Source organism: Prionailurus viverrinus, chromosome B3 (assembly GCF_022837055.1).
Source record: "Prionailurus viverrinus isolate Anna chromosome B3, UM_Priviv_1.0, whole genome shotgun sequence".
Taxonomy (NCBI): Eukaryota; Metazoa; Chordata; class Mammalia; order Carnivora; family Felidae; genus Prionailurus; species Prionailurus viverrinus.
In genome coordinates, this window is record NC_062566.1 from 36,596,688 (window position 1) to 36,622,230 (window position 25,543).

At 35.1% G+C, this 25,543-nt stretch overlaps 1 protein-coding gene and 1 long non-coding RNA gene across 9 annotated transcripts in view; one reads left to right on the top strand and one right to left on the bottom strand.

Annotated features, from left to right (window-relative positions):
- The window catches only part of HERC1 (HECT and RLD domain containing E3 ubiquitin protein ligase family member 1), a 191,001-nt gene that overhangs the window by 47,831 nt on the left and 117,627 nt on the right, over positions 1-25,543 (top strand). For all 8 annotated transcript variants that reach the window (XM_047861940.1, XM_047861948.1, XM_047861945.1 and 5 more), the window contains exons 3-12: positions 4,366-4,461; positions 11,743-11,937; positions 12,738-13,049; positions 15,211-15,307; positions 15,899-16,042; positions 17,300-17,427; positions 19,889-20,033; positions 20,136-20,307; positions 21,493-21,627; positions 21,995-22,160. In XM_047861940.1, the coding sequence (XP_047717896.1) occupies positions 4,366-4,461; positions 11,743-11,937; positions 12,738-13,049; positions 15,211-15,307; positions 15,899-16,042; positions 17,300-17,427; positions 19,889-20,033; positions 20,136-20,307; positions 21,493-21,627; positions 21,995-22,160 (1,590 nt within the window). The remainder of the gene's footprint in view (positions 1-4,365; positions 4,462-11,742; positions 11,938-12,737; positions 13,050-15,210; positions 15,308-15,898; positions 16,043-17,299; positions 17,428-19,888; positions 20,034-20,135; positions 20,308-21,492; positions 21,628-21,994; positions 22,161-25,543) is intronic.
- LOC125167606 (uncharacterized) lies at positions 11-22,006 on the bottom strand. The gene is made up of 3 exons (XR_007152840.1): positions 21,932-22,006; positions 13,315-13,401; positions 11-84 (listed from the first exon to the last, which is right to left on the bottom strand). It is a non-coding gene; the product is annotated as an uncharacterized LOC125167606 (long non-coding RNA).

The window sequence follows — 25,543 nt, forward strand, 5'->3', positions numbered from 1 at the left end:
GTACTATAAATCTGCCTTCAATTTAATCTGTAATAAACCATCTCATTCCTTTTTTGACTTCTTTTATTTACTGCTCCCCAATACCTGCAATTAAGGAAGAAGAGAGTTAGCCTTTGTTGAGTACCTGCTAACAACAAGGTGCTTTGGATGCATCCTGTGATTCAATTATCATGATAATCATGAGGTAGATATAATTTATCCTTATTTTAAGGAAGAAGAAACTGTGACAGTTACCTAAATTTACATGTTTGGCAAAAAGAACTAGAAGTGAAACATACTGATTAAGTACTTATGGGGCAGACACTTCATTATTTATTTCTTACTCCAAGTCTGTCTTTGCAGACCATGTATTGTATTTATATTAAGTTTATTCATTTTTTTTCCTGTGAAGGCCTACCTTAAGGTAGATATAAAATATAATAAGTTTACATTATTGTTGGATTTCCGGTTTTCTCTTCACTTTACCTCTTTCATTCCTGGATAAAATGTCAAATACACCTAGTCAGAAGGGGCCTCCCTCCATAACTTCCAAGTTTATACCCTATGATATAGCTCCTTATTGTAATGAGGGCACCTCAGAAAACTAGATTGCTTTTGACAGAAATCTGGATCTGTTCTGGGGAAGAATCTTGTATATTTGATTTAGTTTGGCTCTCCTAACATCACCAGAGGCCTATATTAGATTGAATTTAATTTAATTTCAGATTGGCTTTAGAGGGAAGGAAGGGTTATTTAGTTGAATTTTATGTTTATTATTCCTTCCTGCACAGTAAGTGATAGAGTCTGATGCTCTTGGTCTTCAGAACTCACGTTTCTTACACTTTACAGTGTTGTCTGAGAATTTGGAAAATTGGTATATCCACTCCTTGTACACTGGACCCCAACTTGACCTGATCCTCCCTGCCTTAAGTTTCTCTACCCCTGAACAACTGGGACAAAAGTCACCACCCGAGTTAGAAGTGAAAGAGAGAGACACATAACCATTAACTGAGTATCTGATGTAAGGCCTAACAAAAATAAGTTCAATCCATAAATTTTATTTACTTGTGTGATTCTTAACCTTCAGTGATAACACATGTGTAGTAATTGTTTGAATGGGAGTCCACAAGATATTCATGACCTTATATTTAAATAGAGAGTAGGGAAAAAATGTCATTGTATATCTCTGAATTCTAAAAGAATAAACAACAGTTAAAACACCATTGGCCTTTGATGCCACTTCGTGTTTATTTAACACTGTGTGCCAGATGCTGTCAGGCACTGAGTTAAAAAGATAAATGAGCTTTGTAGCGTCCATGCCCTCAGCCAACTCACAGTTTAAGGAAAGAGAGATGCACAAACATTTCAAATTAAAGATAATGAGCTGTAGTAGAAGTCTGCACAGAGAGGAGGTGATGGGACACAGGAGGAGAGCTGGAGGGAAGGGGCAGAAAATGCCTTGTGGAGGAAGGATCCCTGAGCTTAGTTGGAAAGTAGAGTTTGCCTGCAAACGTGAAATGTGTAAGTGGAGGTAGCTGGAGAAGTTTTCAGATGAAAGGACCAGGATTCACAAAGTGACCAAGGTGTAGGAGAGCAAGCCCCTGCTTGTATGGGGTGGAATGGGATGAGATAAAGCTGCTAAGTAGGCAGGGCCTTGTATTTCATGCTATGCAGTGAAAATTGGTCCTATAGGCAGTGGGGAGTCATTGAAGCAATTTTAAGTGGAGTCAAACCAGATAGCAAGAATATGTGGAAAGGTACTCTATCCAGTACCTGGATATTATGTTCTTGTCAGAATATCTTAAAAAGACAAATGTGGAAAAAAAAGGTATAACCTTAGTTTTGATAGTAGGTGCTTAAGAGGTAGGTAATTAAATGAAGACCTATGAAATCATGAATTTATGTTATTTTAATTTCCACTTATCTTTATACCATTGAAATTCCTGTGATATGTTAACAGTGTATAAAGTTACACATTTCATGTGCTATATTTTCCAAAATGTAGTTGTTTAAAAAATACTTAGGGATAGTATTGTTTTCTTATTTACATTAAGAATTCTGTACAGAATGGGTTTTAGAGATGTCTTTAATCCTTACTGACTGACTGGAGCTGGAGTAGTCTCAGTCTTAACTACATTATCCCCCCCTTATCCCTAGGGGCTATGTTCCAAGACCCCCCCAGTAGAAGCCTGAAACTGCAGATAGTGCTGCGAACCTTATGTGTACTGCGGTTTTTCCTGTACATACATACATATGATATAATTTATAAATTAGGCACAGTAAGAGACTAACAACAATAATAGTGCTATTATAACAATATACTGTAATAAAAGTTATGTGAATCTGGTTTCTCTTTCAAAATATCTTAATGTACTGCACTCACCCTTCTTGTGATGATGTGAGATGATACAATGCCGATGAGAGAAAGTGAGGGGAATGAGAGGCAGTGTGACCTAGCATTAAGCTACTGTTGACCTTCTGACTATGTCAGAAAGAGGAGCATCTGCTTCTGGACTGCTATTGACCTTGGGTAACTGAAACTGCAGAAAGTGAAACTGTGGATTGGGGAGAGGGGAGAGTACTGTATTGACTGTATTGGGAAGGACAGAAATCAGTGACAGTGTTTGAAGGATGTTTTGTTGGTTTGGTATTTTCAAATTTAGAAAGAATTTATTAAAGATTTCTTGTATTTTCTTTCTCAGTGTACATGATGCAAATTAATTACTGCTACCAGTTTTGAGTTGTTATTATATACTAGGAGCTGTGCTAAGCATGTTTTATATATAACTATTTAATCCTCCCAACAAACCTAAATAATATCTGTATTATTCTTGTCTAAGGATAGGGAAACTTATCCTTCATTAACACATCCAATAGGTGATGGAGCCTGGATTTAAACCCAGATCTGTTACTGAAAACTTCATGTGGTTTTCAACATTTTCCTCCATATTGTAGAAAGGCATAAAAAAGAGGATTATGATGGCTCTGGTACCAGCTCCTAGGAAGGTGCAGCAGTCTACTTCTTCATCTGCTTTTGATTTGATGATCACTTGAGATGGCCTTTAAATAATGGAACCATAGATTACACTTGTGTTTTCCTCAGAAGTTCTGCACAGCTAATGATGGAATTCGTTGAATCTGTGCCCCAAAGTATTTGCTGAGATCGCAACACCTTGTATATCTAGGTGCTAGTTAATTTTGAACACTCACTTTCTCTTATGATTCCAGACCTACAAGTGGCTGGCTCTCTTTAGCTTTACTACTCAAAGAGTAAGCCTTAGGTAGCAGCATTGGCATAACCCGGGAGCTTGTTAGAAATGCAGAACCTTAGACCCTATCTGTAGTTACTGAATTGGAATCTGTGCTTTTAACACAATCTCCAGATAATTCATGTCCCTATTAAAATTTGAGAAGCACCATCTTAAATAGATAAAAATTGATGTGATGGCAGCAGGTTAGTACCTAATAAACTAGCCATAACTTAAATAGCCAACATATTCATTTGTTTAATTACTTAGGAATCATGTTGATTAAAATAGTTTGAATTAATAAAATTGATATTGATAAATGGGATCTTATAGGGCCAGCCTCCCTTCCGTAATGAAAGACACACTTTCCTATCATATATCTGTCAGTTTATCATCTAGAATATAAATATTTTTACAGTACAGAATCCTTTGAAATAAAGCTACTTATGAAAATTTCATGATTAAAGAATTGTTAAATCAGAGAAAGAACTTGACATTTGTGGTCTAAAGATTTAAGTATTTGAGAATTTGAGTGAGCAGTGAGATCAAGTTCACTTTCTGGTTTGTCATTTTTTAATGATGGAATGATTTCTTGTCACAGCCATTGGGCCCTTCTGTAGAGTCCCAGAGAGGTCTACGATTCCTCAGCTGTGATAGGAGAAAGATGCTTTGTTGCTAGTGTAGTCAGCACTGATTTGTGAGACTGATGAACTGATTTGTGAGACTTTAGTTTTGCTGAAACTAAGAAGGGAGGAACAGACTTTCTGCTGCTCTGGTCAAGGTCATCACTCAAGCTCGCTATGTTCTACTTGCCGTATCCTTGGAGACAGGTGGGCAAGGCAGCCCCAGGAGAGTAGAATATTTCCTGGGGCCTCATTTACTGGATATTGGCCACTCAAAGAATATGTGATTAGTAAAATTCTGCCTCCTTGACTATTTTCTGGGTCAAGCCCTATGATTATTGAATAGGGTAATCATCGAGGAATTGGCACTTAATTTAGTGTTTCACTCTATAGCTCTTTCTTTTATAACATGACCTAGTGTTAGGATTTGATCTTAATATGCATAATCATATAAACAATTCCTCAGATATGGAATATTTAAGTGATTTTAATACATATGTCTCCTGAAACTGTAGGGTTCATCTGCTGATCGAAGTCAGTGGAGGGAACCAACCAGAACATCTGATGGCTTGTGCTCACTCTATGAGGCAGCTTTATGTCTCTTTGAAGAGGTATGTAATAATCATATCTTTTACATTACAACAACTTTGTCTTAAAATGCTGTAGCATGTGTTTATCCCTTAAAAATAATTATTCAATCTTTGGAAAGGATGCAAAAGGAAGTAGCATCAGTAGTTGCCTCTAGAAAGTAGAGCTAGGGTGTCTGGCCTCAGGAGTGGGAAGGAGACATACTTTTCAATTTATATATACCCTTTTATTCATTTTGAACTTTGTGTCATGCGCAGGTAACTTTAATTTAAAACATTTATTATTAAATAGATACAGAAAGACATATAAACAAATGTCAGGCTTAATGAATTATTATAAAATAAATTTTCTTCTCATCTTACCCAGGTAAAGAAATAAAACTACCAGCCACTCAGAATGGCCCTTTCATGTTTTGGTCATTACCCCTGTCCTCCTCTCCTATGTAACCACTAAGCTGACTTTCAGAGTAATCACTTCCTTGCATTTCTTTGTTGTTGTGTCACCCAGGTGTGTATCTCTAGACACTGTAGACACTGTCTTGCCTATTAAAAAAAAACAAAGATGTCTTTGGGGTGCCTGGTGGCTCATTTGGTTAAACGTCTGACTATTGATTTCGGCTTAGGTCATGATCTCACTGTGTCATGAGATCAGGCTCTGCTCTGTGTGTGGAGGTTGCTTACGATTCTTCTTCTCCTTCCCTTTGTTCCTTCCTCCCTCTCCCTTTCCCCCCCTCTCTAAACACACACACACACACACACACACACACACACACACACACACACGATGTCTTTTAAATCAATCTATGGGTTCCCCTCCATTTATTTCTTTTCCTTCAATGTTTTTGCTCAGGAACCTGGGCTTTTTGCTGATTGATTACTCATAATGTGGTTCACCATGTTCTATTTATTTCCTGCAAATTGTCAGGTGGATCCAGAGGCTTGACCTGAGGATTAATCCTTTTGGCAAGGTTTGATCTTAGGTTTGATCCCTTTGGCAAGACTGTATGGCGTTGTGATCTTCCATCAGCTTCCTTCTAATTGTCTCTCTTTTTGTGGTATTAGCAACTGTTGATGCTACATTTATATGACTACATTTATTAATTCATCGATGGTTGAGTGCAAAACGGTGATATTTTAACTGTATCATTCCTCTTCCATTTATTCTTTGGAATGTTTTTATAAAGGTGATTCCCTTATCAATTATTTGGTTACTCTGCTTCAGTTCATTTAAGAAAGGCAGAAGAAGTGCTTGATTCTGTTTATCCAATTTTTAAAAATTTTGACACTGATTTTTATTTACTAGTGTTCAGTTTATTGAATTAGTCTGTTATCCTCCAAACTTGACCAGTTGATTTCTTTTGAAAAATATTATTATGAACCCATAGTAGTGGGCCAATAGTCTTTTGGGGTAGTAGTCTCTTCAGGGTGGTTCCTAAATTCTTTTGACATAGACCTGATAATCTTTGATAGCTTTCTTGCTGTCTGACACATTAAATTACTCTAGATTCATCTTGTACATTTCTTGCCCCAGATCTAGAATCAGATAGCTATTTCTTCAAAAAGCCCTAGTTTCTTTTAGTGGGGAAATAGTATTTCAGAACCACAATCAGAGTGTTAAAAATGTTCATCACTAGTGAGTATTTTGTTTCTAGGCTTTTATAGTGGACAGAGCTAGAGTGTGTGTATTTAAAGCTAATACACCTCATGATTTGATGCTGGTACTTTCAAATTCAGAGCCAAAGAATTTTTACTTAATCTTTTCCAAATTACATTTATATCTCCTTTCTTCTAAACTAAGAATACTCATTCTCAAGGGTATAGGGTTGGTAGAATTAGAATACCCCAAAATTACTTACTTGTTTTAATCACTTATTGCACACAGTCACAAACAGCCACCCTAAAATAAGACAAATACTACCACCATATGACTACTGAAAACATTACATTTTTTTAATTTTAATTTTATTTTTAAAATTTACATCCAAATTAGTTAGCATACAGTGCAACAGTGATTTCAGGAGTAGATTCCTTAGTGCCCCTTACCCATTTAGCCCATCCCCCCTCCCACATCTCCTCCAGTAACCCTCTGTTTGGTCTGCATATTTATGAGTCTCTTATGTTTTATCTTCCTCCCTGTTTTTGTATTATTTTTGTTTCCCTTCCCTTATGTTCATCTGTTTTGTCTCTTAAAGTTCTCATATGAGTAAAGTCATATGATAATTGTCTGTCTTTGACTAATTTCGCTTAGCATAATACTCTCTAGTTCCATCCATGTAGTTGCAAATGGCAAGATTTCATTCTTTTGGATTGCTGAGTAATACTCCATTGTGTATGTATATGTGTGTGTGTGTGTGTGTGTGTATATATACATATACATATACATATATATATACACACATACATACATATATATATACATATGTATATGTATATATATACATACATATACATATATATACACACACACACACACACACATACACACCACATCTTCTTTATCCATTCATCCATCGATGGACATTTGGGCTCTTTCCATACTTTGGCTATTGTTGATAGTGCTGCTATAAACATGGGGGTGCATGTGTCCCTTTAAAACAGCACACCTGTATCCCTTGGATAAATGCCTAGTAGTGCAATTGCTGGGTCGTAGGGTAGTTCTATTTTTAGTTTTTTGAGGAACCTCCATACTGTTTTCCAGAGTGGCTGCACCAGCTTGCATTCCCACCAACAATGCAAAAGAGATCCTCTGAAAACATTACATTTTTGTATATGTTCTGTTTTTTTTTTATAGTTAACATTAAATGTACATAGAGCATCATGTTCTCTTCCTTTTAACCCTCATTTAGTTTTAGTTTTAGTTTTATAAGTAACTATATATTTAATGCTCACAGTCAGCTTCTCTGTTAATGTCTTTTTCTTCTTTTGGGTTATCTGAATCTCATTCTCTAGTACATTCGTCAGTAAAGTCCGTTAGAACAATATTGTCTTCTTATGTGTTAATAATTGCTGTCCACTTTGTACTTTAAAGTCAGTTTTGAGAATATAAAATCTTTGGCTCAGATTTTCTTTTCTTCTGCACCTCAGTTATGTTCATCTGTTTTCTTCTGGCATGAACCTTTGCTGTCAAAGTCTGAAGATAATCTGATTTTCTTTCCCATGAGTTAGGTGATCTTTAAAGATCAGTATTTCACTTGAATACATGTAGATGTCATACATTCTGGATTGATATTATCAGAGATATGAGAATTTCAATATGTTGTTTAAAATCTTTTTTATTTCAGAAAAATTTCCCTAAATTCTGGTTTTTAGTATTTAAAAACATTTTTAAATTTGGTTTTCTTCTTTAAGGACCACCATTATCTGTATGTTGGATCTTTGCCTAACTTTAGTATTTGTCACTTTTTCTTGAATACTTTTTATATCTTTTTCATTTACTTATTTCTAAACATTTTTTCCTTTTTTATTTTTTGTTGCTCTTAAGGTATTGTCGACTGTATATATTTACACTTGGATTCCTTCTAGTTTAGTCTTCATTTCTGAAATTTTTTTTTCTTTTCTGATTTTTTCTTGAGTTCTGTCATCTCATTTTTGAGTGTTTCTATTTCTGAATTTTGTTTTTCTTTCATGTCTTGTTTCATTTTCTTAATCCCTTTAGCTTGTTTCGAAATAGGTTACAGTTTGATCTGTTTTGTCAGAAGTTCCCTTCTGGCATGCTTTTATTGTAGGAATGTTATTCTGCCTCTTTTCCCCTTTTTTTCTAGTAATAACTTCATGTGGAATTTGACCTGGATATTTTTGTTGCTGATTTTTGTGGACAGTTTGGTTTTCTGAACTTTTAAAATGGAGATGAGATTCAAGATAGCTTTTCAAACACCAAAGACTCCTATTATTTTTTTGTAAAAAAAACCCAAAAAACACCAAAAAAACAAGGTGGTTTTGCAGCATGGTCCCCTCCACCACTTTTATTTTGACATTCTCTGTCTTTCCTCTTTATTGTCCCTATCCTGCTCAATTTATATTCCTCTCCCAGTAGTTTCTCTTTAGTGTGGTGACTGTGTCCTGGAAGGGAATTCTTGCTTGTCAACTTGAAGAGTTCACAAGAAGTAGATTACTATAGCTTCTTTCAAACTTCTCATGGACTCTTTGTACTTACCTGCTGTGAGACCAGGCAAAGCCCTTCCTACTTGCAACTGCTGTTCTTAGATTGGCTTACTGTTCTGTCCATTGAGTACCTAATTGGTTGTTTGAGGTTTTTCCTGTTCTGAGGTCTGTCGGATACTTTATCACTTCCTCTTGCACAGATGTCATTACCATGTAGTTTTTGTGCTGGGTGGTGGTTCGTCTGCATCTGCTTATATTTTTGAAAGGAGTTACTGGAGGTACCCTTATCACCTAGTTTTATTGTGAATGTTAAGTGTGAACTTGAAGTTTGGCCTTGTGGCTGTTCTGTTCAGGGAGTTTAGAAAACTGTGTTGCTGCTGCTTTCATCTTCCTAGGTTCCTATCCCGCCCCTGTCTCTGTTTTTTTTTTTTTTTTAATGTTTATTTTTGAGAGAGAGAGAGAGACAGCATGAGTGGGGGAGGGGCTGAGAGAGAGGGAGCACAGAGCCTGATGTGGGGCTCGAACCCACGGACCGCGAGATCATGGCCTGAGCCAAAGTTGGACACTTAAATGACTGAGCCACCCAGCCACCCCTCAGTTGTTTTTAAACACACATTTCTAAGCCCTATAAGTAAATTTTTTTCTATCTATTTTTGGGGGTTGTGGGGGGAGGAGAGCTGTGACTTTTTTATAAAACCTATTAATAGCAATAGACTTTTATGTTAAAAATTCTAACACATGGGGTACCTGGGTGGCTTAGTCAGTTAAGCATCTGACTCTTGATTTTAGCTCAGGTCATGATCTCACAGGTTCACTGACAGTGTAGAGCCTGCTTGGGATTTTCTCTCTCCCTCTATCCCTGCCCCTCCCTCACTTGTGCTTTCTTTCCCTCTCCCCACCACCCCCCCCCAAAAAAAATTAAATAAGTAAACTTAAAAAAAAAATTCTAACACTCTTGACCCCACCATTCTCCATTTGTCTCCAGCAATATTTCAGACTTTTATTAGGGACTGGCAGCCTTCACTTACCCATATTTTGTATGTTCTCAAAACTGTCCTTTTGTTCATTGGAAAATGTTTATTTAACACACATATCATTCTCTTGTTTTGGATACTATTTAATGATTCTGACTAAAATTATTCTATCCCCTTCCATTTAATGGGCTTCTGAAGATTGACTTTTGAAGGTTTTCCTTCTCTTATTTTGTTAGAGCAAAAAACTACTAGACAGAACAATTGGCAACAGCTACAGTCAGAATTAATACACCTTTTAAAAGTAATTTCTTTGCCTGATGTGAGGTTCTAACTTGTGACCCCGAGATGCAGAGTCGCATGCTCTAAAGACTGAGCTAGCCAGCTGCCCCCAGAGTTAGTATTTTTATTGTATAGAATTCATATAAGCTGATTGAAAGTCCGTTAAGCTCTAAAAAATAAATGGGCAGAAGTTAGTGGTAAACAAATAGATGAAAAAAACTTCAGTTCTATTGATAATAATGAAATGTGTAGTTAAAATAAGGCATCCTCCTTTATCCCACTTAAGTTTGCAAAAAAATTAGAATCATACATATTGGTATCAATTCAGTGAGACTGGTACTCTCATAAAGATGTATTCTGTGGTTAGGGCAACTGAAATGGCCACACTGGGTCCAATCCTTTTGGTGGGTTGGGGGGGGGCGGCAGGTGAAGAAGTCTAGATTTTTAAAAAGCATTATGAATGACAACAGACTTTACCATTGTATTCAACACAGATTGTAAATAAGCAATGATTTTTATTATACATAGAATATATTGCTGGTGATAAAATATTAAAGTAGCACCATTTTGGAAAGCAATTTGTTACCTAGTATATTTCAAGATTTGTAAGGTTGTTATCCTTTTGGGATATAGTAGCCCCATTTCTGAGGTTCTCTATTTAAGAAGTAATAAAAAAAAATGTATTAAAAACTACATTCCCTAAAATGTTCTATATAACAAAAAGAATCTAAATGTCTTGTTTAAAAGAAAGGGTTAAGGGGCACCTGGGTGGCTCAGTCGGTTACGCGTCCGACTTCGGCTCAGGTCATGATCTCACGGTCCGTGAGTTCGAGCCCCGCGTCGGACTCTGTGCTGACTGCTCAGAGCCTGGAGTCTGTTTCAGATTCTGTGTCTCCCTCTCTCTCTGACCCTCCCCTGTTCATGCTCTGTCTCTCTCTGTCTCAAAAATAAATAAACGTTAAAAAAAATTTTTTAAAGAAAGGGTTAAGTAAATTGTGTTTTTATGTTAGGTGGGAAATTATCAGTTCAATCATGAAGATTAGGTAGACATGGAAAATTTTGCATGACTTTTGTATCATTATTTTTTTTTTTTAATTTTTTTTTTTAACGTTTATTTATTTTTGAGACAGAGAGAGACAGAGCATGAACGGGGGAGGGTCAGAGAGAGGGAGACACAGAATCTGAAACAGGCTCCAGGTTCTGAGCTGTCAGCACAGAGCCTGACGCGGGGCTCGAACTCACGGACCGTGAGATCATGACCTGAGCCAAAGTCGGACGCTTAACCGACTGAGCCATCCAGGCGCCCCTGTATCATTACTTTTATATATGCACTGTGATAACAATGTTAAAGAACACGTATATGCAAAAATCTGGGAAAACATACCTAAAATAGATAGCATTCATTGTTTTAAGGTGATAAGATTATCAATTGTGTTTTCTTTCTTTCTTTCTTTCTTTCTTTCTTTCTTTTCTTTTCTTTCTTTCTTTCCTTCCTTCCTTCCTTCCTTCCTTCCTTTCTTTCCTTTCTTTTCTTTCTTTCCTTCCTTCCTTCCTTCCTTCCTTCCTTCCTTCCTTCCTTGTAAGCTCTGTGTTCAACATGGGGTTTGAACTCACAACCCTGAGATCAAGAGTTGCATGCTCTACCAACTGAGCCAGCCACTTCTTTGTTTTTTAAGCTTTGATTTTCTGTAATGTGTGTACAATAATATAATTTTTAGCAAAAAAAGTCTTGATTGTGTGTTTCTTCCTCCACTTTTGCCAGCTTTATTAGTATCTTTTCCAGGAGTGAGTAGTCTAGCCATCTGTATTTAAAATTGGATGTGTTGTTCTTAAGTTATTTGAGCAGTTGAGAGTTTTAGAAGAAAGTAAACAGTAATTTCAGGTGACAGTTATAAAAATGTTTCCATTAAAAATATCTTGCCTATTTATTGCATGTTTTTAATTTTAATAGGTTTGCAGAATGGCTTCTGATTACTCAAGAACGTGTGCTAGCCCAGATAGCATTCAGACTGGTGACACTCCCATTGTCTCAGAAACCTGTGAGGTCTATGTTTGGGGGAGCAATAGCAGCCATCAGTTGGTGGAAGGCACACAGGAGAAAATATTACAGCCCAAACTGGCTCCCAGTTTCTCTGATGCTCAAACTGTGAGTTCTCTGCATACTTTACAGATTGGTAGATGACAGGGTTCTCTTTAAATAGTGTTCAGGGCTTTTTTTAAGTGGATGAAGATTCTTGTTTCTTATCTACATCCTTTCTACACTGTATTGCATCACTTTTTTCATTTTACTAGAAAAAAACTTTTAGTCCATTTCCCTGACTTTGTTTCTAAGTTTCAAAAAATTAAATTGGGAGCTGGATTTTTAAAAAGAATTACGAATGACAACAGACTTACCATTATATTCAATGCAAATAATAAATAGGACTAAATAAAAACTGGAATTTTCCCTTTGCCAAATCAGCATTTTATTTTCTTATTATCACTTTTTTTCATTTGTAGCTACCTTTAAGCTAAGTTAGAACCTTCCATTTTATTATTATTTTCATTAAAATTTATGTGGTTTTTTTTTGAATGAATGTAAAATACTGTGTATGGTCTTTTACCATAATGGACTCTAAGGGATTTATAGGATAATTTTATTTCTTGCCCTTTACCCAGCCTTTGTAAGATGAGGCTAAAACATTTTACTGTGTTGTTTTAGTGAACCATGACTGGGTAGATACCATGAAAAGATAACATATACATTAATTTGAGCTCAACAATAAAGTCAACATAAAAAGGCCATTAATAGTTTTCTTAATTTTCTGTTTAATCTCTCTGGAGATTCATGTCAAGTTCTGATTTTAAAGACTTCCTTTGAACCTCTTTGATAAAACTAACGTCAAATATTATACTTTGATTCTCACAGAAGCATTTTATTTTATTATTCTCTTTGTTTGCTTATAGATTGAAGCTGGGCAATACTGCACTTTTGTTATTTCTACGGATGGCTCTGTCAGAGCTTGTGGTAAAGGCAGCTATGGAAGACTGGGCCTTGGAGATTCTAATAATCAGTCCACTTTAAAGAAGTTAACATTTGAACCTCACAGGTCCATTAAAAAGGTTTCATCTTCTAAAGGATCTGATGGTCACACTTTAGCTTTTACAACAGAAGGAGAAGTCTTCAGTTGGGGAGATGGTGATTATGGGAAACTGGGACATGGAAATAGTTCAACACAGAAATATCCCAAGCTTATTCAGGGCCCTCTGCAGGGAAAGGTATGTGCTTTCTTTTTGTATTTAAAAATAATTAGATGCACTGTGCTATAAGGATGGTATCTTTCAGATTTTGATGTATTCTTTCCGAAGTGGCACTCTACCCGCAAATCCTTTGGCTTTTGTATGTTTGCTTTATGGTTTACAAAATACTTTCACATACAGTATTTAATTTTAATTCTTACAACAACTTTGTTAAGGTAGTTATTATTCTCATTTCACATGAGGAAACTGAGAATCCTCCATTCAGCAAATATTTATTTAGTACCTTCCAAGAGCCAGGCAGTGTTTTAGGTAGTTGACATAACAGCACTGAACAAAACAGACAAGATCCTTGCTCTCATGGAGCTTTAATCTGTGGATAGAGATAAAAAATAAGTAAGCACATAAAATAATTTCAAATAATAGTAGGGAAAAAAATGAGTAATGTAGTAGATACTAACTTGGGTGGGGTGTGATATTAGATAATGAGGTTGTAAGGTTAGAGGAGGTGGCATTTTAATAGAAACCTAAATGAGGCTTTTAGAGTGGTTAACTAACTTGCCTAAGGTCACACACAAATAATTAGCACCATTACAAGCTGAACTTAGATCTCCTCTTCTTTTTTTTTTTTTTTTTTTTAATGTTTACTTACTTTTGAGATAGCGTGGGAGCAAGCTAGTGGGAGAAGGGCAGAGAGAGGGGAGACAAAGAAAATGTGCTATCAGCACAGACTGTGAGGTCATGACCTGAGCCGAGGTCAGTTGTTTAACTGACTGAGCCGCCCAGGCACCCCTAGACTTCCTCTTCTTATTTCTGTTTTACCTTTCCTTAAAGGTATTTTCCTTAAAGGTATTCCTTAAAGGTATTTTCCTAAACTTATATGCAATTATATGGATTCCTCCATTTGAAGATTGCATTCTTTCTACAAAAGTTTTTTTTACATAAAATCCTTTTAAAGTTTCAATTTTTATTTTATACCAGAATTACAAGTGGGCACTTTTACTTCATAGGAGATTGTCTGACACGGTTGGCTATCAAATGAATTTTACTTTATTATAACTTTCAGTATTTTAACTTAGACATCAACCCCAAAGCAATGAGCCTTGGAATGTTCTACTTGACAACATAATGGGATACTTGATAAGATATTGAATGTGGAGCTCTAAGGAGATTTTCAGACAAATACTACTTGAAGTTGCATTTTTCTGGTCTTTCCAGCACCTTCTTTCTTCCTTAATTCTAATGCTGTAAAAATTTTTTTACTTCTATTCCTTTTAATGTCCTTTAATGTCCCATTTTGCAGTGGAAACATTGCCAACATAACTTAGTATGGACATCATAAAGGAAAAATGTTCCAAAAAGTAAATTACTTTTACAGATAAAAATTTCAAAAGTTTTAGCATATTGTCTAGAATATATTAGGTGCTCAGTATTTTTAATTGAATCTAAACTTTAAATTTTCTAAAGTGAGTTCAAATTTTTGAATATTGAAAAGATGCAAATAATTAGTATATTTTTTCTGTTAAATTACTATTTGACTAGTGTTGAAAGGTATGATAGTGATTCCCCAATTATGTTGCTTATAATCTTATTCCCCTGATTCTACTCATCAACTATATAGCTAATTGAGGGTAAAGAGATAGTGTTAGGAATTTAATTAATGTAAGCTTATATACTGCTTAGATCTTTCTGCATTGGTAATAGTCACTGTGTTTTTGAGTTATCCCTATTATGTAATGAATTTTTCTTGATTAGCCAGGATTGGAGGTTTTATGTTAACATTATATTTAAAATTTTTTCATTGTACATGAGCATTCATCCCCAGCCAACTCTTTGAGTAAAAACTTGATTGGTGTGATATCATATCCTTGCAAGTGATTAGATTAATATATTCAGGGCTCTTGCTAGCCTTTACAGTGCTTTTGCATGAATTAAGGAAAGTTACCTTCTCTGAGTGGAAGGCAAGTTTCATGGGCTGGGAAACAGCAGAGGCTGTATTTCACCACTTTCTTGACCCCAGGTACTTTTGTCCTGAGCACAGCCTCTACAGCTGTACATGGCAGCTTCTGGGTAAGTTGTGAATATCAGTATCTCTGAAGTCTCTGTGCATAAGATCAAGTATGAACTATATATTTTAGCATATTCATGTTCTTCATCTTGGTGTGCTTTGTGTGCTGTGTAGGTAGTTGTTTGTGTGTCTGCTGGATACAGACATAGTGCTGCTGTCACAGAGGATGGTGAATTATACACATGGGGTGAAGGAGACTTTGGAAGATTAGGTAAGATTTTTTAAAATTGCAGTTACTCTCACAGAAAAATAGAAATGATAGTTCCTAAGAAGTAGTGAGACTAGATTTAATAGGCAAAAAAATTGTTATTTATTTTGTTAGTTTTAGCTCAGAGGAAGATAGTTTTTATATAGTGAATACCTGGATTTTAGTGCTGAAATTTAAGCTGTAATTAAATCCACCAGGCATTTACTGCGTACCTATAATGAGCAGACACTGAAGGATTAAGGGGTGAGACACTTTCAGGGGTAAGAAAGATACCATCATGATCCTGAAGTGTGTAATCTAGTTAGTAGTGAAAACTAGTTGACATGAGCATGATCCTAAATAACGTTAGACAAGTGTTGGGAGAGGAGCACATACAGCATATTCTAATTATTCACTGAAGGGACTGGGTCTCTCAGTGTGAGAACAGCCTAGAAGATGAGATGAGAAGATACTAGAAATGATTCTTATTTAATTTTACTTTGAAAATACCTCATTTCTGTCATTAACTTAAAATGTTTATTCTACCTGTGAAGTAGTGGCCTAAAGAAAAAGAGTTAACAACATTATTTCTTTGTTGTATATGTTTTATCCAAGGTCACGGTGACAGTAATAGCCGGAACATTCCAACATTAGTGAAAGACATTAGCAACGTAGGAGAGGTTTCTTGTGGCAGTTCACATACTATCGCTTTGTCTAAAGATGGGAGAACTGTATGGTCTTTTGGAGGAGGAGACAATGGTATGTAAAAATTTATTTATTGATAACTTTGGGCTTGTTTTCTTGAGATTTCAAAAAATTTACTTTTCTGTTGTACATGCCTATTGTAGAAAAACTCAATATTAAGATGAGCAGAAATTTAAATGAACTGTTTCAAGAAATGTTGCTATAGCCGTTGTTAAAACTGTCATAGCTGGACCTCTAAATGATATATATTTAAATATGTACATATATTTCCATATGGATGTCTTTTTTGAAAACCAAAGCAGACTCATATATACCTTAGGTATTTTATAACCTGTTGGTTTTTATCTAACAGTATTTTTAAAAAATGTTTATTTATTTTTGAGAGAGAGACAGGGTGTAAGCGGAGGAGGGGCAGAGAGAGGGAGACACAGACAGGGGAGGGGCAGAGAGAGGGAGACACAGAATCTGAAGCTGTCAGCAGAGAGTCTGATGCAGGGCTTGAATTCACAAACCGTGACATCATGACCTGAGCTGAAGTCAGATGCTTAACCGACTAAGCCACCCAGGTGCCCCAAAATAGCTCAATGTATTCTTTTATGTGATTGTAACACAACTTAAAAAAAAAAATTAGTTTATTATTGTTGAGTATCTGGGTGGTTTCCAAATATTTTCCTGGATCAAAACTACACAACAATAACTAAATCTTTGTCCACTTTTTCACAACTACCAGCAGTGTGAGATTGCTTATTTCCCCGTATCTTTCAACAACAAACCATGGGGCATTAAGATTATTTAAAAAATAATTTCAATAGTGAAAATGGTATCATTTAATTAGTATTTCCTTGATTCTTAGGTTGAATTTGTTGTTGGCCATTTGTTTTTCTTCTTTAGTGATTTGCCAAGTCTTATATTTCAGTAATTATTGGATCTGTTCAAAAATTAATAATAGATACATACACAATCTCGTGTAGAATGTATTTATTACATCAGCAAATTTGAAGTTAGAAATATGACCATCATAGTGGAGAAAGAAAAACAGTTTTCCATGTCTCTCAAAGTTGTTTTAATTACTTGAAATTAAGATTCAGAAGCCTGTTGGTTGTTGGTTTCTATCTTGTAACAAAAACATTCATTTGTTCACATATTCTGCTGTCAGAAACTTAAGAGTTTTGCACATCTGTCAGGTACATGATGGAAAGATGAGCAATATTTGTCAAAATAAATACTTAGGTAAAGAATAGAGGTTCTTTAAAACAAGTAAATTTTTTAATTTGAATGTGTGTGTGTGTTGTTTTTTTTTTTTTTAAATAGGCAAACTTGGCCATGGCGATACTAACAGAGTGTATAAACCTAAAGTTGTTGAAGCTTTACAAGGAATGTTCATTCGCAAAGTTTGTGCTGGGAGCCAGTCTTCACTTGCTTTAACATCAACAGGGCAGGTAGGACTAAGGGATGAGCATAAAAAGCTTAAATTATTTCAGAGGAGTAAGTAACTAAAAAGTAATAATCATAATTAAACTTTAAAGTTAAAAAATACATTTTAAAGGCAGTCTACTGAAATGAAATATTTTCTCCTGTTTGAAGAGGTGGAATATTTGCAAAGGAATCAGATTTTCTCACCTGTCCCGTATGATCCAGATAAACCTGCCCTCAGCCTCCTGTTCTTTGTATAAAACCTTTTTAGCACTCAGCACCCCTTAAACGTTTTCCTAAAAATTATGGTTAATGGGAGAAAGTGCGAATAGATCTTGTTGGAACCAGTGATAGGAACTAAGAAGGCAAGAAGGTGATCAGTAGAGAGGGTAAGGAGAAATTTCCAAGTGGAAAATAATCTGAGGAGATAGGTATTTGTAAGAAAGGGTGTGTCAGGCTTAAGGTGGTCAGAGCTTTAGAATACCTTTATATAAACTTTTGAACTTCTGTATGCATATTTTGATTTCTGTTTTTGTTGGTGTTAGAGAGGGTCCAGGTATGGTGATAGATTGATGATAATTTCCTTCTTATTCCATCAGCAGTGACAGTGAAAAAGTGAGCTGACCACTCATTTTCTCTCATGTCAGAATCCATTATGTGCCAGGTAGTGGTATAAAAATGTTTTGTGACTAATTCACAAGACAGATGAATAGCAAAGTTGAAATTAGCATATAGTTTAATTATTTTTTGAGGGTCTAGAATGCCTGTGTCCTAAAAAATCGAACTATTCATTACCCTGTATTTCATTACATTAGTCATTTGTTACAATGCTGGATGCTGCCTTAAAATCTGAAATTTCTCTTGCACATCTTTGTCACTACGGGTTTTGCGGTAAGAATCTGTGAATTGAAGACAGCAGATGCTCACTTGTTTGGTGTATAGCCATAGTCAAATCACAGACCTCCCTTGATCATCATGTGGTTCTTTTGTATGAAATGATTAATGATTTCCATTTTGCTTACAAATGATCAGGTAAGGTAATTATGTTTATTGCAAGTTTGTATAAATTATCAAGTACTATTCAGCTATTAGTTGATAATACATTTCATTACCTTGAAATCCAAAGGAACTTGTAAGTTAGTTGTGAGATAGAATAGTTGTATCATGAATACACGAAGTTACGTGAAATCAAATATATATGCTTAGGAAAAAATAAAATAAGAGAGAAATACTTTTAAATGGCAAGGATACTTCTGTTTACTGTTACAGTTGCTAAGCCTGAGGTGATATCTGCTTTTCCCTCAGTCCTCTTAGGCCACTTCACTGCTGACTTCCCATCATATTAAGTGTGATTCTTATGTTGAAAAATACAGTATGTATTTTTTAGACAACAGAGTCCCTAAATACAGGCCAAGTGTTTCTTTATCTGGTGTTCAGCCAAAGTAACTTGGCAAGAGCAAACTCTAGCTATATGTGTCTTATTGACAGTACTGTATTGTACTTGAGTGATTTAGGAGATTTAGAATGACTTTGACTACATATTTTTTCATCTTACTTGTGTTTAGTTCTTAACCCCTCCGAAGATATACCTTTAATTGTACTGGAATTTTGTTCTTTCTATCTTTGTCTTAAGTAGTTTTCTAGCAACTGGTACAAGTATTTGCTGCTCATTTTTTGTTTAAGAGGTTTAATCTCTCAGTAGTCTTTACTGAAAGAATTGCAAGACAAAAAAAGTCCCAAACCTGGTGGCGTAAGGGTTAAAGTCTCTATGATATTACCACAACCCACCGAAGGGAAAAGAAGGTCATTTAGTTTGCTAATTGTTTTGATTTGGGGTTGCCAAACTGGCAGTCATTCACCCTTTTATCTTCCTTGTCACCTCACCTTTCCCCCAAGCTTCTTAAATCAGTCAGTGGTTGTTGTAGTAATTAGCCCCCCCCCAAAAAAAAAAAAAACAAAAAAAAAACCAGATGTTCAAGAGAACTGTGTGGACTCCTGCTTCACATGGCCATCTTTGTAAGTGATCATTAAAATTCTTGTAACAATGAGGTGTGGTGGTTTTTAACTAAATTATAAACATCAGTCTTGTGATTTATATCATTCATTTTATATGTTTATACCTTGGTCTAGTCAACCAAGAAATATTTGTTGAGACCTGCAGAGTGAGAAACATATGAAGAAGTTGTAAGATAGCAACAGTACTTCTAAGCTAAGATTCTTCTAAGATCCTTCCGTTTTTTTCTGTGACCAGTTATTTTTCTTTTCAGTTTGGCTGCTTGCCTGTGTATATAGTAAACACTTAAAAACAGCAAAATAAGTGACTGAAAATCCTTAACAAGTCAGTAAATATTGTTTTTAACAACATAAAGTTATTATTTAGTATCAAACCACACTCTTGTTTAATAGATGATATTTATTTTTAAACAGTGTAAGTCTTTGACCTAGTAACACAGGATGTAACATGTAGTGCTGTTCTGTTTCTTTCAGGTCTATGCTTGGGGCTGTGGAGCTTGTCTGGGTTGTGGTTCTTCAGAAGCTACTGCTTTGAGACCCAAGCTTATTGAAGAACTGGCTGCCACAAGAATAGTTGATATTTCTATTGGAGACAGTCATTGTTTGGCTCTTTCTCATGGTAATGTTACTTGTTTTTAAAAGAAATAGTATTAACTATTACCTTCTATAAATGTATTACATTTAAATTTGGCTTTTCTTGTGTTCTCCATTTTGTTTTTAGATAATGAAGTTTATGCCTGGGGCAATAATTCGATGGGGCAGTGTGGCCAAGGAAATTCCACAGGTCCTATTACTAAACCAAAGAAAGTGAGTGGCTTAGATGGCATAGCTATTCAGCAGATTTCTGCTGGAACTTCACATAGTCTGGCATGGACTGCTCTTCCTAGGGATAGGTAAGAATGCCCACGTTTAAAAATGCTTGTGTTCTAATAACGACAGAAACACCAATAAAAGCAAAAATAATTATACTCTGTTCATAAAAATGACCTTCTGAACATTTCTAGTATTGGTATTTTTACTATCAAAGCAATGACATCTAGAGTTCTTTTGATTTGAATGTTGAGGTTAGATATGTAAGCAAGAAGTTTATACCCTGTATTTAAGATATTTTCTTAATTTAAATGTCTTCTAAACATTTTGAATTCCTTCTCTGTCTCTAGATAATGATTTTAAAAATTAAACGCGTATTAAGAGGAAGTTCCATTAAAATAATTTAAATTAGAACTAGGCTTTATTCAACAGTTGATTAGCCTCAGTGGCCATTATGTGGTTGGTTTTTGAAAAGAAACTGGTTGTACTTCTAAATAAAGGAAGTTACTTTTGTAGGAATTTAGCTTTTTCCTGAAGTGGTAACAGTATCTTATTAGATAATCAGGTAGGTGAGTTTTAGACAGTATTAGTGTGAATTTTAAGGAATTTTAGGGTTATTTGAGATACATATTTTCTTATGCATGTGGGCTAATTTAAACTTGACATGTATTATATTTTCATTCTAGACCTTTGATTCAGATGGGTTTATTAGGACATTCTAACCAATTAAAAACATTTATAGATAATTACCTTCCAAAACAAAAGCTAAAGATATAATAAATTGATTATAAATAATTTGCTATTAACATTAAATTTGCAACTTTCCACTTCATATGTAGTTAATTGGTTCTCAAGATCCTGACAATCTTCACAAGAGTCATTAGGTGTTGTTCTTTTAATAGATTTCAATTTATCATTATATAGAGTCAGGCTGTTTTTCTTAATATGAAATATACATTGTATAGACCCTTAGAACTAGAAGCCTATAGTAGGTCATGTGACTCAGCCCTCTGCCTTTAAGTGAGTGAATACCCAACCTTCCAAAGCAGGTTGTGGTTATATGTTTTCTTCTTGAAGAACTCTGGGGATGGCAAGTGCTTGGTTTTCCTTGGTTGCTAAAGTGAAGGGTTTTAACTTTCATAATCAAGAAGATCTTCTGTATATCTTATTGAAATCTTTCAGCTTTAGTAATGGTTTAAATTTTGTTTTTGATCATGTGTGAAAATTCCCCTGTCAAGTCTGTTACATGATTTTCTTCTTCCTTCTAGACAAGTTGTTGCGTGGCACCGACCTTATTGTGTAGATCTTGAAGAGAGTACCTTCTCACACCTGCGTTCTTTTCTTGAGAGATACTGTGATAAAATAAACAGTGAGATTCCCCCACTCCCTTTCCCTTCATCAAGGTATGTTATATATATGTATATAAGGTGTGTGTGTGTGTGTGTGTGTGTGTGCACGTGTGTGTGTGCCCACACGCGTGCGCATGCCTACACCTATTACTTATTTTGAGTTTTGACTTATTGTTCTTTTTGTCCTATTTTGCCCTCATTTATATTAAACTCCTTTAAAATCTAAAAAAGAGCTAAACTTCAGGTACTTACTGATAATAACCTTTAAGAAAAATTACCCATAATTTCACGAATCATGTTTTAAAAATCACTATTGCTCATAATTTGACAAAATTTTTAAAGAGAAAAAAAATGTTACCCAAACTGGATAGAACATGTTCTTTTGTAGGTCAGAAGTTCATAGTAGCTTATTTGGTTTCAGGGAACACCACAGTTTCCTCAAGCTGTGCCTGAAGCTGCTTTCAAATCACCTTGCTCTTGCGCTTGCGGGAGGGGTAGCTACCAGCATTCTTGGGAGACAGGCAGGTCCACTTCGAAATTTGCTCTTCAGACTGATGGATTCAACTGTCCCAGATGAAATTCAAGAGGTAAGCATATAGGACTTGGAATCTGTATCTCCAGACACATCTTTCCCTGAACTTGTTGCTCATAAATTCAGTCATATATTGGAAAAATTCAATTGGATGTTCTTTCCCTTACTCCTATTTTCTTGGTGGGAGTAAATGTTTTTGGTTAACTCATCCTTTAGACAAAAGTCAGATGTTATCTTTGGGAAACCTTTCATTCCCTGCTCTCCTGCCAGGTTAGGTTTCTCCTGTATATGTTTTCATTGCATCACAATGTTTTGGAATTGTCTGTTCACATACAGCTCCTTTTCTACCAGAGGATGAATTTCTGAGGGCAAGGACCCAGTTTTATTTTTTTATTATGGTAGAATACATACAACTTAAACTTTACTATCTTAACCATTTATTTTTTTATTTGAGAGAGAAGGAGCATGTGAGTGGGGGAAAGGGGCGGAGGTAGGGGAGGGGGAGAAAGGGAGAGTGAGAGAGATTGAATCCTAAGTAGGTTCTCTGCTCAGCTCAGAGTCCAATGTGGAGCTTGATCCCATGACCCTGAGAAACATAACCTGAGCCCAAATCAAGAGTCAGATGCTTAACCTACTGAGCCACCCTAGTGCTCATAAACCATCTTTCAGTATATAGTTCAGTGGTGTTAAATACCTTTGTAATATACAACCATCATCATCATTCATTTTCGTAATTTTTTTCATCTTATAAAATTGAAATTCTACACCCACCAAACAATAAATCTTCATTCCACCCTCTCTCCAGCTTCTGGCAACCACCATTCTACTTTCTTTCTCTTTGATTTTTGACACTCTAAATATATAATGTAAGTGGAATCATTTACTCTTTGTCTTTTTGTGGCTGCTTATTTCACTTAGTGTAATATCCTCAGAGTTCATCCATGTTGTAGCCTGTGTCAGAATTTCCTTCCTTTCTAAGGCTTAATAATCTTCTTTTGTACGTAAATATCATATTTTGCTTATCAACTCATCCATCATCTTTATGACCTTGGATTAGCCAATAGTTTCCTAGATATGACACTGAAAGTACAAGCAACCAAAAAAAAAAAGAGAGAAGTTGGACTTCATCAAAATGAAAAACATTTATGCCTCAGAGGAATATTATCAAGAAAACAGACATACAACTCATAGAATGGGAGAAATATTTGTAAATCATATGTCTGATAATACTCTAGTTTCCAGAACATATAAAAGATCCTTACAACTCAACAGTAAAAAGGATGAATAACACAACTTTAAAAAAAAATTTTTTTTAGTAACCCAACTTTAAAAATGAGCAAAGAATCTTGAGTAGACACATTTTCAAAGAAAATATGCATATAGCCAATAAGCACATGAAAAAAAAATGCTCACCAGTGTTAGTGATTAGGGGAATGCAAATCAAAATCACAATGAAATACTGCTTCAAACCCACTCAGTGGCTACAATCAGAAAGACTGACAATAGCAAGTAAGTATTGGTGAGGATGTGGAGAAATTGAAACTCTCTAATTGCTGGTGGAAATGTAAATTGGGACAGCTGCTTTAGGAAGATAGTTCCTTAAATAAACATTAAATTACCATATAATGTAGCATTTCCACATCTAGGTCTATACCCAAAAGAATTTTCACTTTTACAAGAATGTTCATAGCAATATTTTACAAGAATGTTTACAATCTTTTACAAGAATGTTCATAGCAATATTACTCATAATAACCAAAAAGTGGGAATAAACAAATGTCTGTCAACTCATGAATGGATGAGCTAAATGTGGTATGTCCATGGAGGGTAATATTATTCAGCCATAAAAAAGAGGTACTGATACATGCTACAACATGATTGAACTTTGTGAACATTGTGCTAAGTGAAAGAAGCCAGTCACAAAAGGCCACATATTACATGATTCCATAAATATGAAATGTACAGAGTAGGCAAATCTGTAGAGAAAGAAAGTAAATCAGTTGGTTGTTAGGGGTTTGGGGGAGGGAGAGATGGGGAGTGACTGCTAACAGACACAGAATTTCTTTTGGGGGTGATGAAAATGTCCTAAAATTAGAAGAGGGGTGATGGTTGTACAACTCTGTGAATATACTAAAAACCACTGAATTTTATACTGAAAAAAGGTGAATTTTATGACATGTGAATCAGATGTCAATTTAAAAAAAAAAAAAAAAAAAAAAGATAACCGATTTTTCAACTTGAGAGCCATATCCCTGGCATGCAGGTAGAAGAAATACTAACCTGGTAGTGAATAGGAACTTTGAGTTTTTAATATTTATCAGAAATGAGGTAGTGTAGTATTTTTAAAAGGTCAAAAATCACTGGAAGAAAATAAGGAAAATAAACGTTAAAAAATTATCTTTAGAATTGTTTATTTATTCCTTGAATGTCCTTGATATCTACTCTGTTAGGAGAGTCCTTAGGAGATGAATTCTCTCAGAATGTGTACAGGCCTGTTTCTGTTCCTTATCTCTGAAACTTCTAGTAACTTAATCCATTTGTAGCAATAATCACTGTTGCTGCTCTTTTTTGTTTCTTTTTAAATGCTTTATTTTGAGCCATTTGTTGACTTCAGGAAAAGTTGCATAAAATATAGTTTTCTCACTTAGCTTCATGCTAATATCATACATAACCACAATACAATTATTAAAACCAAGAAAATAACATTGGTTTAATACTATTCATTACCCTAAACAGCTTATTAGAAATTTTATCATTTTCCCACCAATGACCTTATTCTTTTGCAGGAATCACATTCAGTATCCCATATTAGAGTTGATGTTTCTCCTTAGTCTTCTGCACTGTTTTTTCCTCATTTTTTCCTTGTCTTTCATGACCTAGACAATTTTTGAATATTGGTCAGTTATTTTATTGAATATCTATCTCTTATGTTTTCTTATGATTGGACTGAGGTTATACATTTTTGACAAGAATGCCACAGAAATGATGATGTGTCCTTAGTACATCGCATCATGGAGTTCATGGTACTGATGTATCTTACTATTGGAGATTTTGACCTTGGTCAATTGGTTAGGGCGTTGTCTGCTGGGTTTCTATATCCGTCAGTAGCTTCTGAGAGAGGGTAGATAGGAAAAATATTCTTTGAAAATGTCCTCAAAATGAAGTAGTTTGTGAGTTGAATATTTTCACGAATAGTTGAGAGTGTAGTATTCTGATCTAAATCATTTTCCTGTAAGAACTCATTCTCTTGTAGAAGTCATTGTCTTCTAGTTTTTAGTGTTATTGTTCAGAAAACAAATGCATTCAAATTTTTATCCTTTGTATAGAAATCTGTTTTTTCTATGGGTTTTATAGCAAATTCTGTTTGTCCTTTGTGTTCTCACATTTCAGTTGATGTGGATCGGTTTATACTTGGGTGGACCTTTTTAATTTTGAAAC